Source organism: Buteo buteo, chromosome 7 (assembly GCF_964188355.1).
Source record: "Buteo buteo chromosome 7, bButBut1.hap1.1, whole genome shotgun sequence".
Classification (NCBI taxonomy): Eukaryota; Metazoa; Chordata; class Aves; order Accipitriformes; family Accipitridae; genus Buteo; species Buteo buteo.
In genome coordinates, this window is record NC_134177.1 from 19,376,204 (window position 1) to 19,393,293 (window position 17,090).

Sequence of the window (17,090 nt, forward strand, 5' to 3'; positions counted from 1 at the left end):
ATTGCTATTAAAACAAAATACCAGTCTCACAATTACAATCTGTATACTAAAAGTTTTTCATGCATTCTAAGCATCAAACATGAATTCATTAAAATTATCAAAGACCACGAAGAACTTTGTGTTTTTTTTAGTCATTGATGGACCAGTACAACAAAACCAAATTATTAAGCCTTCAATAAGTATAGACAACATAGAGCAGAAATAGGAGATGATGAGATGAAGGAAAATATGTCAGTTCCCAAACCCTGAAACATTGTGTAGTCACTTGTGAACTGGAAGGCAGCCAGACATTCCTACCTTAGAAGACTGCTGTTAACAGCTATGTATGCTATCAGAATTCACTGCATTTTGCCTACCAGTTGAATACATAGCACCTCACAAAAATTATTTCATTTTGACTTTCCATTATAAAGAAATACACCTGTAACTTTAACTAATAAACAACTTGGTCAATAATGTCTAATGTAAGGAGAACAGATCTCAAAGGACACAGTGGAAGACAACTGTTATGCTACAGACAGTGCAGTTGTTGAATAAGCTCCACTAAACACTTCTAATGGGGACCTTGCTCAGGGAGTAACTACTGAATCAATATCCCTCCTTGGTGACATAGGCCTCGTATTACTGGTTATGCCCTGCTTTCAGTGTGAGGTGCAGAAGAGAAGTCCTAAGCATTTACGATCATTGGAAAAAACCTTTATAACACTTCACAGAAGCAGGATTTTGTGTTTAACTTACAGATATGCTATTTGTGATCGCACAATGTGAACACACAATGTGTCTATCTGAACTTGGTAAGAATTTCCTTACTTTCTATCATTAGTTTTAAACTGTCAGAAGTCCTTTTGGAAGGGAGTTGTTCTTCTGTGTAATATCAAGATATAGATATATTCATAATAGTATGTGCAAACCAACTATGGTAATTTACCAGTATGCAGAAACAGAAGAAGCTGCTGTAGATGAACGTTTAAACAACTTTGTATTATGTCAAGGGAACGTGTATCAAAATGCTTTTTCATTTCAGAGATTGAAACCATTTTGAAAACCTCTTAGTTTTTAAAGCAAAAACCTGTTCAGTAAGAACTTTGTATACAAAACAGATGGAAACAAAATTGTCATAGAACTTTTGGTATGTCTTGCCTATGTTTAAATGGAATAAATTACATCCTTGGGAATAAAAAAAACAACCAAACACTAAAAAAAACAAAAAAACAACCAAAACCTGTAAAACACCCTGAAATTCTTCTTTTTGTAATATACTTACTGTATAGCATGTTTTTGCTGTGAACGAGCCTTCTGGATGGAAGTTCCAAGAAACTACCATAACATAGCTCTTCATACTATTCTTATGAAAGCACACCATTCTGCTATCTTGCTCATAGTTCCATGTACAAATTCCATGGTGCCAACCATATTCTTGTCCAAGCACATACAGTTCAATTAATTATACAGACCTTCTCCCCTCTCTCCAACTCACTGACAGTAAAGAATTAGGGAGTGTGAGAATGGTAGAGCTTAGCAATCTTCACTGTGCCTGCATGTTATCATCACTGAGTTAGGATAAAACAGGTAAAATGTTATAATTTAGAAAAAAAAAAAACAATCCACCCTGAGTTTTCACAAACTCAAATTGTTTGTGAGCTCTGCAGTGATGACCACTAAGCTCTGTACTGTAGAAGCTGCCTAAAGTTACTCACTATCTATGTATGTAGAGCTGGCATGTTGTTTGCAGTTTTGGAAAACTGTAAGTTGAGGCTCTCAATTGAATCTCTGGGTTTGGGGTTTTTTTAATTGCTTTTGCTCTATAAAGAGAAGATACATAATTACTCCCTCTTTAAACAGAGAGAATGATGGCTTGCTTGCTTCTGCTAAAACACAGAAAATTTTGATACTTATGTTTATAATGACCAATATCTTACTCTACAAATAATCTCACTAGGGTAGAAGTCACTGTGAGGAGGACTATCAGAAACTGGACCAAACTGTTCACAGTATATTCAGATGGGTAAAATCTCCAAAGGCAGACTGATAAACCCCATCTCTGTGGGTTTCTTCTCCTGACCATGAACAGGACATGAGGACAAAAGAAATAAATATTCTTCCTTTCCACAAGGAAAAAAAGATTAGGCAATTCAGGCCACAGAATTTTGTTTTGTGTAGCAAACTCTTAAGGGTGTTTAATCAGCTTATTCATCCGTGCTCTTCCTTCCTAACAGAGGGTCATCTTAAAAGAGCAATCTAATAACAAAGAATACACACCATTTAACTAGTGAATTTTTGCTTACCTACCATAATATGGTCAGCATTACATCACACAATTTGTATTACTTCCCAACTGTTGAGTGTGGGAATAGAATTCACTACAATTGTTGTCTCCTCAGGCCTATATATTTGTATATTCATAAAATTCCTGGTGTGCATGTTCCGTTAATTGGTGCAAATAGCAATGAAAGCAACAGTAGCTTGTTCAGAGAAAGCTTATTGCACATGCCTTGGTTTCTCCTTTTTTGAAAGGCTCTGTGATTTCACAGATTTAAAAAAAAAAAAAAGAAAGGTAACTTTTTCTTGCAGATTCCTCCAAAACGATCTGTGGCAAAATGCTGCATAAAGCCCTTGTTAAAAAGCCTTCACTGAACCAGGCCAAATGGAAAACCTGTAAAGCTGTGAGACTTTCACCCTGTGACAAAACTGCTAAGTTTAGAAAAAGACAAACAATGAAAATAGAACTAGAAATATACTAGGTGTGGCAAAAAGCAACATTTTCAGTGTGTGCACGACAGACTGGGGCTGTAAACAGTTGAGAAGAAAAAAGGCTTTTTGTATTTCACCTTCCTCCTAGGCTCCTGTAATCCATGCCAGCATATTGAGCCTTCTAGTATTACTTTGCTAGGCAGTAGGGTGAGAATGTGACAGTAAAACAGATGACCGGACATCCCATACTAGTTGCACTTAATAGCAAAGTATTTTGTTTCAAAGACATGTTATGATAAATCAGCTCTAGGTGTTGCAGAAGAGATTGCTAGCACAGATCTTGAAATAAAATGCTGTTATATCTATATGAAATGCAAAGCAATAGAGAAAGTACCAGTGTTTGCCTGCCTGTTTTGATCATTTTAATGATACTCAGTCAACAAAATAACTTTAACTATAGAGTTATGCTTCAACAGTATTTACCTTGTAGATTTGTTAGAAAAAAGGCTATACATCAAGTGATAACAGTTCAGTTTTCACAGGTGTTTACTAAGATCACCTAAGGAGGTTCATCTTCCTTCAGTTGTATGATGCAGCAAACATGTAAGCACGCTTAACATTTCATCGCCATCAGAGCAAGCCTCCATGTGGTATAAGACAGCAGAACTCCATAAATTTTGATGCACAAACATTAGGGCAACTCTGCTAATTTATGCTCTCTTGGCCCAGCAGGAAAAGCATAGCTCTACAGTGCTTTGACATTGGTCTCTTTCTCTATGCAGATGATGGCTGAATTACAACTAATTATAGAGGCAATCAGGATCAGAAAAGTCTAGTATAAATTGGGCCCAATTATCAAAGTAACACCCCTGTTGACTTCAGAGCTGGGATCATATTAACCAAATCAAAGAGAGCACTTCACAAAGGACTTGTTTTTCTAACACGCTCAGTGAACTCTCTTTTGTATATTCAGGTGCACATCTTCCCTTCTCAGCTGCCGTGTGCAACAAAGAACCTGGGCGCTTCCAAAGGCTGGCAGAGAAGGAAAATTCTCACTGTGACACTTTGTCCCTCCAACATTTTGATTCCTAGTTAAACAAAGCAATTGAGCCTGCATCCTGTTCTTACCAGCCTTGGAGATGCTCATGGCTGAGCTAGAACACCGCATTTTTTCCTTCCAGAGCCATGTTTTAAGATCTATTTGTGACAGCAACATAGTTTGCATATAATTAGGAAAAAAATATTGCATGAAGAAGAAAAGACTAGTTTATAAGTATTTGCATGCAAATTCTAACATTTCTAAAAAATGAAATTAATTGGGAAATATGAACACTTGCATCTAGTCACAGACAATAAGCGTAAGTGAGAAAGGGGATGCAAAAAAGATCTTCTCAGGCCTTACAGTCATGGAGTTTATTACCTCCCCTCCTTTACCAGCAGCACATGATGAAAAAATATGAAGAGTAATGACTGAGGCAAATACAGAATATAGAGCACTTAACTTTATCCTGTGAACTAATACAATATTGCAAATGTATTGCAATGCAAATAAAAAAAATGGTAGTAACAGGAGGTGCAGGTAACTTGCAATCAAGTAATCTTGCTCAAGTAGAAACCCTCTTTTATCCTGTTCTGAACACATGCTAACATGATGCCATCATAAAAATGATCAATGCCACTAAGAAGCAGTATCGATTCAGTACTAATGAACTTAAGTATTTTTCTTATTAGTGTCATTTGAAACAGCAAATTTTAGGGAACATTTTTAGATTAGTGTTTAATTTCAAGACATACAAGAAGTACATGGATGGTATCAAAAGACAGGACACACTCAGGAGAATTAATTGGATTGTACATGTGCATCAAGACAGTATCAGCTCCAGGTGCTGTTAAACAAAATGAAACAATGAGAAAGCAAATCAATTTTTTTCTGAGAGGAAAAAAATAGAAGTGGGGAATGAGAAAGATTTTGTTCCCCGAGGAAACATATTGATAATTTTTATTATTCTTCTAAAGCATTTAAATGAACAGTGGGAAAACCCAAAGCATTGTAACAGCACTATTTGGAGTGAAGGAATACATCAAGCAAGTTGAAAAGCCTTTGACATGGGAAGATGCTACTTCTGCTGAGTTTTCAGAAGATATGATTAGAGCATGCCAGTGGCCAAGAATGCAGATAATAATACTCCCTAGCAGGTGCCAGAAAGTTCAGCCTCCTAAGGGCAGGGAAGTCTGGACTCTGTGAAGGGCTGTGAGGACCAAAATTTGTTGTATAAACAGTAGCAGGTGCAAATTAATAATTTTCTTTCTTGTCTTTGGGAATAAACTACTTATTGAGTTATTAGAGACATACACTTAAAACTTTTCTATGTTGAAACATTTTTTAATTTATGCATACAGCAAAAATATTGCTTGCTGGTCAAATATCAATTTACTTTCATATGGAAAGTGTAGCACGATTTTAAAACACAAACAATACCTATTTCTTTGCAATGGATGGTCCTGCCAAGATGCAATGATTTATTCATCAATCATTTCATGTCAATTAACATTAGCCACTAATATTTCATTACTTTAGATAAAATTGCTTTTTAAAAAGTTTTTATTTCCTCCACCATCTAGAAAATTTTGTTGACTTTCTCTTTTGAAAATATCAGCATTTTCATACAAGAATAGAAATGATGACATTTGAATCTTAAACTGATCTCAGTTATCTGTTGCAAATCTAGTTCAAACTAATATCAGACATATGAGATCCACTGAATTTTCAGGGCACCACTGAATCAATCAATACATTGTGTTCAAACTTCGCTTAAACAGCAAGGTTTCTGTAGAAGACACTTCTTACCACCTCAAATCCTGTCTTTAGGACCTAAGTGTAAACAAGGATCTAGTAATGACAATGCTCTAGAAAACTGGTATCTCATATTGCTTCATGATCTACCTTAAGCAGAAAGGCTGCTAATGAACTAAGGTACATGAGTCTGCAAGACTGGCAAATACTCTAGGATCCTACTGAGGTTGCTAAAAAGTGTTAAAATGCTTTACTGGGCCATATATGGGGTCTTACTTGTCAATACACCTCCTTTTCCCTTCCTCTGTAGATAAAAACACTAAAGAACAGGATGACAAGATCAACACAGCCAGACTAGAGGCTTAGAAGAAGGGGGGGGGGGGAAGGGTGGGAGTGGGGAAGTTCCTGATACACAGGCTTGTTAACAGCCATCCAGCATATACAATGATGTCCACCTCTTAGGAGCAGCAAGGGCAATGGAAGGGAGGTACCAGCAGACGAAGAGAAGAATGGAATAAAGGATGGCAAACTCGGTAGATGAGAGAGGCAGGTTTTGAGTTACTCATCTTGCACATCTTGCTTTAGAGTAAGGATCAGATCTAGGCAGAGCCCGAAACTAGTCTGCAGAAAACATGTACATTGCAAATAGATCTAGTACCTCTGTTCTACATAAGAACTAAGAGGTATTTTAACTCCATTACAAATAAAACAATTAGATCTTTGTTAAATGACTAAACTTGACTGCAAGTTAGTTAGAGTGCCAGGAAAGAAAACGTTTGACGAGGTGCTTATGCTGTTTCCAGACAGTACCCAGAATGTGCGAGTGAAAGAGCTGCAATATTTTAGAAGAAACATTATGACTAATTAGTCTGCTTGAGATAATTACAGCAGAATGTGGCTCTATTTTAGCAACAACAAAGTAGAAAATCAGCTTTTTCCTTATAAAGGTGAACTGCAAAATGTTTTGATAGGCAGTAAAGGATTTTGACGTACTGTGTTAGAGCTTTACTCACACATGCAAGGAGAAATTAATACTGTTGACTATTACAGGAGAAATAGAACTTGAAATTTACTGAAACTGGCAGTTTCCTGTGTTTGATGTTTATCAGAAATCTACTGAAACTGGCAGTTTTCTGTTTGGTAACTGCCAGAAATGTTGAGAGCTACACTGACCCATTTACCCCCACAGCTGACTGCTCTTCTCCCAGTTGGTAATGTACAATCTAAATGTTATAACCAGACAGGGGAGAAAGGAACAGCAAAGATTACAATATGATCTAGGAGAGCTTATCGGCCAAACGGTGATGCACACTCACCATTAAACCTGAAAGACAAACTGCAAAGTGAATTCGTAACGAAGGCGGCACAGGTGGTGCAAGACGGTAAGTGCTGCTCTGAGAGCGTTTACCTCGGAGACCATCCGCACCCAACCCTGCTCTGTCCCTGCCCTCCACATCCACCGTCTCCGGCGGAGCGACGCCCTGCCCGCGGGACAGGACCCCGCGGCCGCTTTCCAGGATCGTGGCGGGGCTGAGCCTCCCCCCCACCCCCATCGCCTCACGGCAGCCCCTCCGCTGGAAGCGCGGGAAGCCGCCCTGCGACCCGCCCGGCTGGGCCGCCGACACGCTGTACTGCTTCTTCGCACCTGAAACAAGCGGTGACGAAGTGCCCTGTGCGGGGGCCTCCCTGCCTCTACTTATCCCCGCCTGGCAGCGGCGCAGGGATAGCGGTACCTCACCTCAGCGTGCCCGGGTGCGACGTACCTGACGCGGGCGGGGCGCATCATTTTAAGTACAACAAATCCACCTTTTCTTCCTCACGATTTGCCCGCGCCGGAACGCGATGCGGTGGCAGAGGGGGCCGAGGGGCTAAGCCCCGCATCGCCCCAGGTGACGCTCCAGTCGCTGCGGGACCCCACGCCACCCTAGCCCCTCCGCCCCGCGCTCACTCACCTCAGCCGCCGCGGCGGCGCGGCCCGGCCAGAGCAGGGCGAGCACCAGCAGGGGAGCCAGACGGCTGGGGCAGCCCCTGCCGGCCATCCCCGCGCTCGGCGCTGCCTGCGCGGCGTCCCGCGGAGCTCGGCCCAGGGCTCTCGGACTCTGCCCCCCGCCCGCCCGCGGCTTTTGGCCTGGGGGCTGCTGCTTCGCACCCGCCTCGGCGCTCCCGGCGCCCTGGGGTGGGGACAGGGGCCGGGGCTGGCCGGGGCGGGGCCGGCCGGGCCACCCCTCTCCTCCCCTCTCCTCTCCCCCCCGCGTCTCCTGCCTCGGGCACCGCCGGCAGCCGCCGTCCGTCCGTCCGTCCTCAGCGGGCATGGAGTGAGCGAGGAGCCGGGGGCTTTCCCGCCTGGGAGCTGAGGTGAGCGAGCGCCGCGGAGGGGCAGCCCCGGCCGGCAGTACCTGGCGCACGTCGCGGGCCGTCCCGCCTGGCCTCGGCTCCTGCTGGGGCTGGGCGGCTCGCTGAGGGGTCAGCTGCGTCCCGGGACAGCTGGAGGTGTCCCCAGCTACCGGGCTGTCTCCGTCCCCCGCCCGCTTCTCCCGCGGCGCCGCGAGGGCGCAGGTTGCTGGGCGCCGCCCGAACGGCCTCGGGGCTGCGCGGCGGCAGCGGGGACGGGGACCCGCCCGGGCACCACCCCAGCGAGGACGCGGCTCGGGCCCTCCCGGAGCGGGGCCGCCTGTAGCGCCCCGGCGGGGAGAAGGGGTCGGTTAAACCCGGGCGGGAGGGAGGTGGGAGGCGGCAGCGCTGGGTGCGTGAGTGAGGCGGTAGCGGGGAAGGCCGGCGGCAGCCCGGGCCTTCAGCGCCATCCCGCCGCTGCCCGGGGCGCTCCCGGGCACTGACGGGAGTGTTTTCCTTTCAGCAACGCTTTCCTCTCCCTCAAGTGTTTTCTTAATGAGACAGCGGAGACCGAGGAGTCCCAGAAGGGACAAAGTGCTGCCCACTGCATAAATTTAAATCGGTGAGAAATCTGAGAAATGTTTCTCCCCAGGCTTTCCACATAGTTTAGCATGATATAAAAGTTTTTTGAATGGAAGCCTGATTTGTAAAGTGTTGGCGATATGTCAGGTTTATCACATTTATGTTATTGACAAGAGTACTGCATGTTCAACGTAACATCTCACCAAATAAAGTGCTGTTCTGAGATAGTGCAAACTTAGAAAGTATGTTGGCCAGGACAGCCAGAGTGATCTTATCTGTACCGTTCGTGAATGCTGTACAGGAAATTCCGTGTTACAGGTTTTATTAAGCACTACAAGTGATACAGAAAAAGCAACAATGTACAATAATATATGTATATAAATCTATTTAGGACTACTGATGAGGTACAAATCTAAAGCCTTTCATGAGCATAAAGCTAACCACAGAGCTTTGTAAAACAGCTTCTCTTACAGGTATGAGAGTAGAGCGGGATCTCCATTCAGTAGATGGTACTGTCAACCCTCTATGAAAACCACTGTGAAAGCTAGTTAGTAGAGGCTACTTTTCCCAAAAGTTTGACACTAGCAGCAGGAATGCATCTCTGGAAGAGCAGAACAATATGTTTAGTATCAATGGTCTTGTACATCATCACAGATGTTATCACCTTGGCTCTAAAATCTCAAGCATCAGTGAAAGCCAGGTATAGAGAGAAAGGGGAAGAAAAATCCCCTGTTTTCAAGCCAGATTGATGGTGACCATGTAGAGGAAATAGTATCTTAGGATAAACCCACTAAACTGGTGCATTTTGTCAGATTCCTAAACTTGTAGACTGTAACAGTGCTACATTTTTTTACACAAGAATACTGTAATAAGGACACAAATGGGGTCTACAGTTGTTTGTAAGCCATACGCACCTATAAATTATAAGTACCTAAATCCACCACTGAAATTTAACATTAGAAGAACTGGTGTTAGACAGAAGGTAGCAGGCAGTCATTTACATGGAAGTGAAGACAAAAGGTGCAAGTATCTCTGAGACAACAAGGTCAGAGCAAGCAAGACTACAATGGAAGAGAGTGGTCAGTCCTCAGAAATGATGCAAATTTAGGTGCTGAATGAACAGTATGACTCTGAGTAAAGAAGATAGTACTTAAAAGGAGAGCTCTTGAATACTAGGCCAAATAACTATTGGAAGAAAGAGAAGAAAGCAGGCAAACCACTGTTAGGAGAAATAAATGAATACATGCAGACTACCTAGTGAATGAAATACTGCTATAATAAAAAGTTATTTTGTCAGTTTTCAAATGATGAAAACCCTGTGTGGAAATTTCAAAAAAAGATGTCAGCAAAGCTCAAAGCAAACATGGGAAGTATGCTAACAAGGGAGGTGCAACAGAAAGACAGAGCATTTAAAAAAATAAGTCCTCTTCGAGCCCAGTCTTATCCCAGTACCACATATTTCACTGACCTTGAGCAGCTGGCTGCTAAGTAGTATGGCCCAGCTGGATGGTAGTTGTGTGTGTCATAGTTAAGAAACAGCAAGTAATGTTGCATTATGAGATTGTCACATAAAAGCATATGTGCTTTTATGTGAGTTTCTAGGACAGATACATGACTTCAAAGTAGCATTGAGCTGGAACGAATGAAAGATCAGCCACTGATGTTCCTCTCCTGCTTGTTGCTACCATAATTGATGGCATCCATCCAAATGAAGTGTATGAAACCTTGATGTAGACTTTGTTGCTGATACTGTTGTGGTCCATAATATCTTCAGAGAGCTACAAACTCAGAGAGATGGTCTTGTATAGCCAAGCACCTGGCCAGGGCAGGCTTAACATCAGTTGTGTCAAAATGTATACCTGCAGCTGCCTGTAGAGGTACTTTAAAAAAAACCCAACCAACCAAAAAAAACAAACCCCAAACAAAAAAACAGTGCATGAACAACAGAGAGGTCAACCTTAATATTAGAAAGCAGTTGAAAGCTGCAACAAATTTAAGTTTGGCTTTTTTCACAGTAATTGATATTTAATGATTTTTGCTTTGATTCTGTTTCCTCAGTTCTCTATGCTAAAACAAGGATAACAGTATTTTCTCTTTTTACAGATAAGGAATATTTTTGTGGGAAACATTACAGTTGTGTGAATTTAGTATAAAGTGCAAAGTTTCATAGGACACTGTAAAATAAAAAAATAGGGCTTAAGGAAAAGCATGAAAAGGGTGTAGAATATATCCATCATGAATGACACAGAAGTCCTATGGAAAACAGCATATATGTTCTTGTACTTATGACCATCCTAATCATGTGCATAAAAGAACTACATTAAAATTGAGCACATAACCCTAATTTTTATTTCCTAATTTCTGAATCCTTGACTTTGCAACTTCAGTGGTCTTGCTACACATGATGTTGGTTTCTTTGGATGTAATGAGAATATAGTTAGGGCTGCTGTAATTTTTTATATCTCAGTAATAGTAGCTGTGTGTGTGCCTCAAACTATGTCTTATTCCCTGTGGTCTTATTTTATCAGAGTCCCTAAGAATGAAATTGTCTTCTTTCTTGGTCTTTGTCTAGAAACTAAACATCTAGGTTATATTATAGTGCCAGCTTTTCCCCCTCTGGCTTTTGAGAATTTTATGAGCTGAGGTTTGGTGATGCTTGTATAAAACCTATTCCTTTGGTGGTATTGAGTGTGTTATCCTGGGGATGTTTTATCTTCTTTTGAATTAGGTAAGTATTCTATTGACGTAACTGTTGTGATTACTACAAAATATAAAACATGAGATCAATTTGATATATCAATTTAAATAACACTTTTTAGTCCTTATTGCATTGGCTGTTGAACACTTCAAACTATAGGAAGCTTGTTCAGAAAATGTTGGGTTTTAGATAGTCATGGTGAAATAGCAAGCAGAGTGGTTTAAGTCTTCCACTCATGCATTAAGTATGATTTCAAATTGTGTCAATGGGTTGGATCAAAATGGATTTTAATTTAAAATAAAAGGTTCTCTGCTAATACAAAGCAAATGTACCAAATTTCAATTTCTTCTTCATTTTCAGAAGCTGTTTGGATAATTAAATAATGAGATGGATAGTTGGCAACAGGAACAAATTTCTGCAAAGTGTAACACTTTATGGCTGACATCAATTTTCCATTTGAGGCAATCCGTCTCTGCAGTACTCTATTGCCTTACAATCTTGCTTATATTATTTATGTTACTAATGTAAAAAATTAGTGAATTTTATTGGAAAATTATTTTTTATTAGGAGTGTTGTTATTTTTTTCTTTTTTCCTTTTTTTTTTTGGTTTTTTTTTTTTGCAGATGGGATACGGGGGCACAGAAAGAGACTAAGAATTTGGCAGATGAATGGAGTACTGTACTGAAGATGTAGGGTGTGATCTTGCAGCCTGAATTGGCTGCCCTTAGGCTATTTACTCATTAGTCAGTACACAGTAGCTTACGAAGTCTCTTCATACTGTGGGATATGGATATACTGTGTATACACATAGGAGTCAATATTATTTATAGATTAGTTCTGGTTAGAAAGATTTTTACACTATCTAAATAATAGAAAGCAGGACAGTAATGTTTTAGGAACTGTACACTCATTTGTTTTACAGAAAGATAGCTGCTTGTTGAACAGCTATCAGAGAGCAGCCAGTTGGCTGCAGGTTCACGTCCTTACTCCCTTCTCAGTAACTGATTGCCTTTGCTTACTCAGGAGACTTCTCCAAAGGAAGCAAACCTCTGTCAGTTCACTGGAGTCAGTGTTCAGTTTCCTCAGAATCAACCTCCCCACATTTGGAAGACTACAGCACTAAAAAACAAAAGCCTGTGATAATCTGTGCTATCCGAGGAAAAGCCCAGCCTCTTAAGCCCTCAGTTTGAAATAACCAGTGTGAATCATTTCCCAGATGTACCTTATTCCAAAGGATTAAAGCTTTTTTCTTATTTGAGGGATGTAAAAGTTTGCACAGGAGCTGGCCATTTCTCTGGATTTGTGAAACTTGAGCTTATAAAAAGGTTGGTGCAGGACGTTTGCACCTAAAATTGCATATGTGCTGTTGGACATAAATCAGAGGTGACGGATGCACCATGTAGTTAATTTATGCATGCAAAATTTGACTGGGGCTGTAGAGGCCTCTGGTCAGTCCTGCGCTTAGGGCTTCCAGCTTCCTAAATCCTGGCAAAAGCTGTGGAAAAATGTTCTAAAAATAAAGCTAAAAAAATATCTAGGTAACGTTTCCAATGATTGTCATCTGTCCATGCATATGGATAGGACTCTTAAGCTGAAAATGCATATGGCTTATTCTGCATTCAGAGTAGTCCTCCTTTGCTCAGATGTACACACAGAGACTGGTCCAGCCCAGTTTGCAGAAGATACTGCTGACTCTGGTCTTGAAACTATAGCCAATGAGGTGGGGGTTTTTTTTTGTTTGTTTGTTTGTTTTAAGTTTTACTGTAGACAGGTGTCACATCTTTTTTTTTTAAAATGCCTTGAGCTAAAATGGTGGATGTGATAGCTTTTTAAGAAATAATGATGCAAGGCACTTTGTTCACATTTCAAACACTGAGTGAAGACTATCTCTTTTCTAGGCTGAAATCTTGTACCCTTTTTATGTTGATCTGTAATTTCATATATAGTCCCCTTGAAATAATTGGATTTTAATAAAATAAAATGCGTTCTGAATAGGAATAATATAATGTAGTACCAACATAAAGCTATGCAGTATGAGATATGTAAATGGTTAAGACATATTTTGGTTATCCAGTAATTATTCATGTTTGTACATCAGTCGTATATTTTAATATAAACAGGTTCAGAGGGGAAAACAACAACATAATGGAACAGTGTTTATAGACCATCCACAAACAGAAGGAAAGAGAAGACCTGCTGTTTAAAAAAAAAAAAAAAAAGAAAAAAAAGTGCTGCATATACAGATCCTCAATCAGCGTGAATGGCATTAACAAAGGATTCATTTGAACGGATTAAGTGGCTTATCACAGCTGCCTGGTGAGTTTTACAGATCACTAAATTTTTTAACTAGAATCACTGAGATACATTCTTAGCTATCAATTTAATAGTAATAAGAAATCACCAGTTAAATAATTTGTAGCCTGTCATAAATTTGATAAGCCTATAATCATATATCATATCAATTTATTGTATTTTACTTTGATTGCTGGTCTATCAGTTTATGCTATTTAAATTTCACGTACTACACTATTTAAATAGTAGCAAACAGGAACTATAATTCGGAGTCTGTTTTAAGAGGAAAGATATTCCTACATTCTAGTGATGAACATACTTGGAGAAGAAAAAGTAATGACCGACTCAAACCTGAATGCCTGTCCCAGAATAATTTTGCAGATGAGGGAGAATTATTAAAAGGCATGAACAAAATTTTTAGAGACTATGAAGGAAATATCTGCTAGCAGCTGTGGCAGGAGTTCTTTTGGGAGGAAAATGATCCTTGGGAGAAGATTAGGGTCACCGTGGCCCGGAATTTTCAGACTGGTGTGTGGGATCAATGATTCCATCTCTAGAATATCTCTAGGAAAAGTCAATCCAATTTTCCCTCTTTACAAAACTTCATGCACCAGGCTCTTTAGGAATGTGAAATTATGCTTTTCTAGCTGGGAACCTGGCCAAGCAAAGGTACCTTGCTTGAACCTGACACCCTCGCTGCTAGGCAGTCTTCTGTTGTGCTAATGTGCCTGAACTCTCTCCAGTGTCTTTTTCATGTTTATTTGGTTTGTGCAAACCCAGGCTGCTTGTTACTCAGGTGTTCCCCAATGTAGCAACCTTCTATCCCAGCCATCTCTCCAAGGTAGCTCTTCTTGCCTTTTTTCTGCATTATTTGTGAATGACTTACCTCTAACAGTCTTGTGCTGATTTGAGTACATAGGCAACGTCTGTCTGGCGTCGAGAGGCATGGATTTTGAAATGACAGAGAACAATCTAGCAAACACATGCCTGCCATATATTACTGGAAAAAGGGGAGACTGCAGCAACGTTCATCAAGAACAGCATCGTCAGATTTCTGTTTCAGTTGTGCAAGGGCTTCATGAGAACTGGGCATTTTCTTAAATGAAAAATAACTTGCACCTGGCCAATGTTGATAGGGGAAAAGTATTTACAGAGACTGTCTGCAAGTTCAGAAGGTTAGAAACAAAAATGGCCTTAAATTAGTAACAATCATGGAAGAAACCAATGCTATTGTCTGCTACCTGTTTGAAGTGTTTCTGTGAAGTTAACTCCTTTCTACACAAACTTATTTGATGCATTAAAGGATAAACTACTGGGATTCACAAAACTTCTCCACCATTTACTGCTGTAGCTGATCATCTGGCAATCTCACATTGTTTAATCAGTCCTTTGTTTCTCATTTAGCAAGAAACAGTATGAGCTTCTATCTTCAGCTACCACCAATTATTTTCATAAATATTTTGTTTCTGTAAAATCTGTGTATTTGAAAAAAGTAGCAGGCAACATAGGTTTAAAAAGTTTATAGACTAAATGTACGTAAATGGCTAAAATATGCTTAAATTGGTCAGTATTGAATTCATCAATATGTATCAGTGCATATACAGGTTATATAATTTGCAGTTTGAATCTATGAATAATTAATAATTAGGGAGAGTAATCATGGGTTTGCTGGCATAGTTCTCAGTGCTCCGAAGAGTTGACCATGTGAATAACAAAATAAAAATAGAGGTTGATCTCAACAGGACTTTGGGAAATTTAGTAAATGCCTAAATATTTGCAAGGTTGGAGTAATTTTGATACAAGCTTCACTGTGGCCTGGAAGAAAATACACAGTAGTTTATACGTTACAGCTGTATCTAATTTATCATTTCATATAATGAGTGAGCACCTTAGTTCTCATTAGTAATAATGTTAGTATTAATAGTAATTAATAATAATGCTTATTTCCTGTATTGCTGCAGAAATTTTGGGCTAACTTTTTGTTTTACTTTATGCTCTTTTTTTGCATGTAGAAATTATGAAAGACATGATTTCAACTTTATAACCCATCACTAGCAATGGCTGGCATGGAGCTGCCCTTCCCCAGCAGCTGCTCTGGAATCGTGGCTCTTTTGAGTGCTGCTTTGCTCCCTGCCTTCTCTTGCACTCTCTCTGAGCAAAAGAAAATAGCACCAGCTAACTCATTTTGGGGCAGATAGATACAGATCACCTCCATCTCTGCTCAGTCTTCACCCCATGGTGTCCGTGGAGTTGCGGAAATCTGTCTGGAATGGTTCCTCTCTGGCCATTCCTAATTGTGGGATTAGAAATAGGTTACAAGGAGGAAGTTACAAGGACTTTTACATAGTCTTATCCATTCATGCCTATCTGTTTGCACTCAGTCTCACAAATCCAAAAAGACAAATATATATAGCATGTGCTGACCATTTCTTGATGGTGTGTACCCCCTATAAATATACTCTTTTACTATATAATCGTGCCAAACAGGACTTAATCATGTGTATGCACTTCTCACTTTTTCGAGGCTACATTTTGTGAAGATTGGATGTTGAAAGTTTAGTTTTAATTTAGCTTTCTCCTTCTTTTAAATCAGGTGGCTGCTGATTGTTTTTTCAGCACAAGAAATTGACGGGGTAAGTGACATTGATATTTACTTTAGACAGGTGATAGGATGGTATAGTTCAAACAAGTAACACTATATACACCAAAATGACCTATAGTTCTGTGGGAAAACTGTGATGTTTCTTTCAGTATTTCTGCAGTTCTAACTTTCCTTTCTGTTCCTGTTGCTCAGCTTAACTATTTTGTAATTTTCTCCTTTGGATCCTTCTAGATTTTAACTTTGGCATCTTTAGATGCTTTTGGAAACCTGCATGTAAAAAAACCTCTCTCGTGCACCGAGTCTGTCTCCTTCCTCATGAAGTCCCATCAATGGCTCTACATTATAGCATATAGGAAACACTAGCTTTCAAGCCCTTCTCTGTATGTTAGCGTAGATCTTGCACTGGCCTCCCTATACATTCCCATCTCTCTGAAGCCAAAATTTCACATATAATATAGTCTCAATATCGACTTTATTTTCCTCTCTCTACTGTCCTCCATATTAACCTTATGTTTGCAATGCCCTCACTAAAATTTCTTTCAAGTCAGTCCTCTTTGTTTCTTCAAAATATTTAAAAGCTCTTTTTTGTTGTTTTTCCCCCAAAGTCATCCCTTTTTAGTTACTGTTGAAAATTGAAGTATTTTTTAAAAATAAATGTGTTCAATTAGAACAAAGGGTAGCAGCTTATGTGTTATTAGAAACTTGCATTCCATTGACATTCCAGTAGAGGCAAGTTTTTAATAACTAGGTGGGAGACTAGTGTGGAGTAGATTAGTAACTTCATGGGAAACCCAGTGTGTGAAAGAGAAGCAGTCTGTTAGAAAGACTATCATACCCTCTTGTTCTGAGGTTTGGGAGTACCAGATATTCTAAAAATATTGTAGATTGAAGAGAATTTTTCCTCCTTATCTAATATTTGTCAGTGTTTTCTCCTTGAAAAATTGGAAGTATGAACCTATAGTGTTCTGTTGATTATTGAAACCAGTAATAAAACAATGTTGACCTTGATAAAAATGAAATCCACACTGAGCAAATACTTTCATGTTATCACTGTTTACTTGTTTACCTAAATTATTCTTAAATCTTTTAAGTCCTTGTCA

The 17,090-nt window shown here is 40.0% G+C and overlaps 2 protein-coding genes across 3 annotated transcripts in view; one reads left to right on the plus strand and one right to left on the minus strand.

Moving 5' to 3' along the window:
- Window positions 1-7,963, minus strand: part of COL4A3 (collagen type IV alpha 3 chain) — a 66,187-nt gene extending 58,224 nt beyond the window's left edge. Inside the window, exon 1 of one of the 2 annotated variants that reach the window (XM_075031829.1) lies at window positions 7,882-7,963. Coding sequence is in view for 1 of the 2 variants with exons in the window: in XM_075031827.1 (XP_074887928.1) it covers window positions 7,438-7,797 (360 nt within the window). In the remaining variant the exon portion in view is untranslated. Of the gene's footprint in view, window positions 1-7,437; window positions 7,804-7,881 lie in introns of those variants that run through there. The other variant, XM_075031827.1, reaches the window with a different exon arrangement.
- A 5,253-nt stretch (window positions 7,964-13,216) lies between these two features.
- The window catches only part of COL4A4 (collagen type IV alpha 4 chain), a 71,934-nt gene continuing 68,060 nt past the window's right edge, over window positions 13,217-17,090 (plus strand). The window contains exons 1-2 of the mRNA XM_075031838.1: window positions 13,217-13,412; window positions 15,982-16,021. Of these exons, the coding sequence (XP_074887939.1) occupies window positions 13,357-13,412; window positions 15,982-16,021 (96 nt within the window). The 5' untranslated portion in view covers window positions 13,217-13,356. The remainder of the gene's footprint in view (window positions 13,413-15,981; window positions 16,022-17,090) is intronic.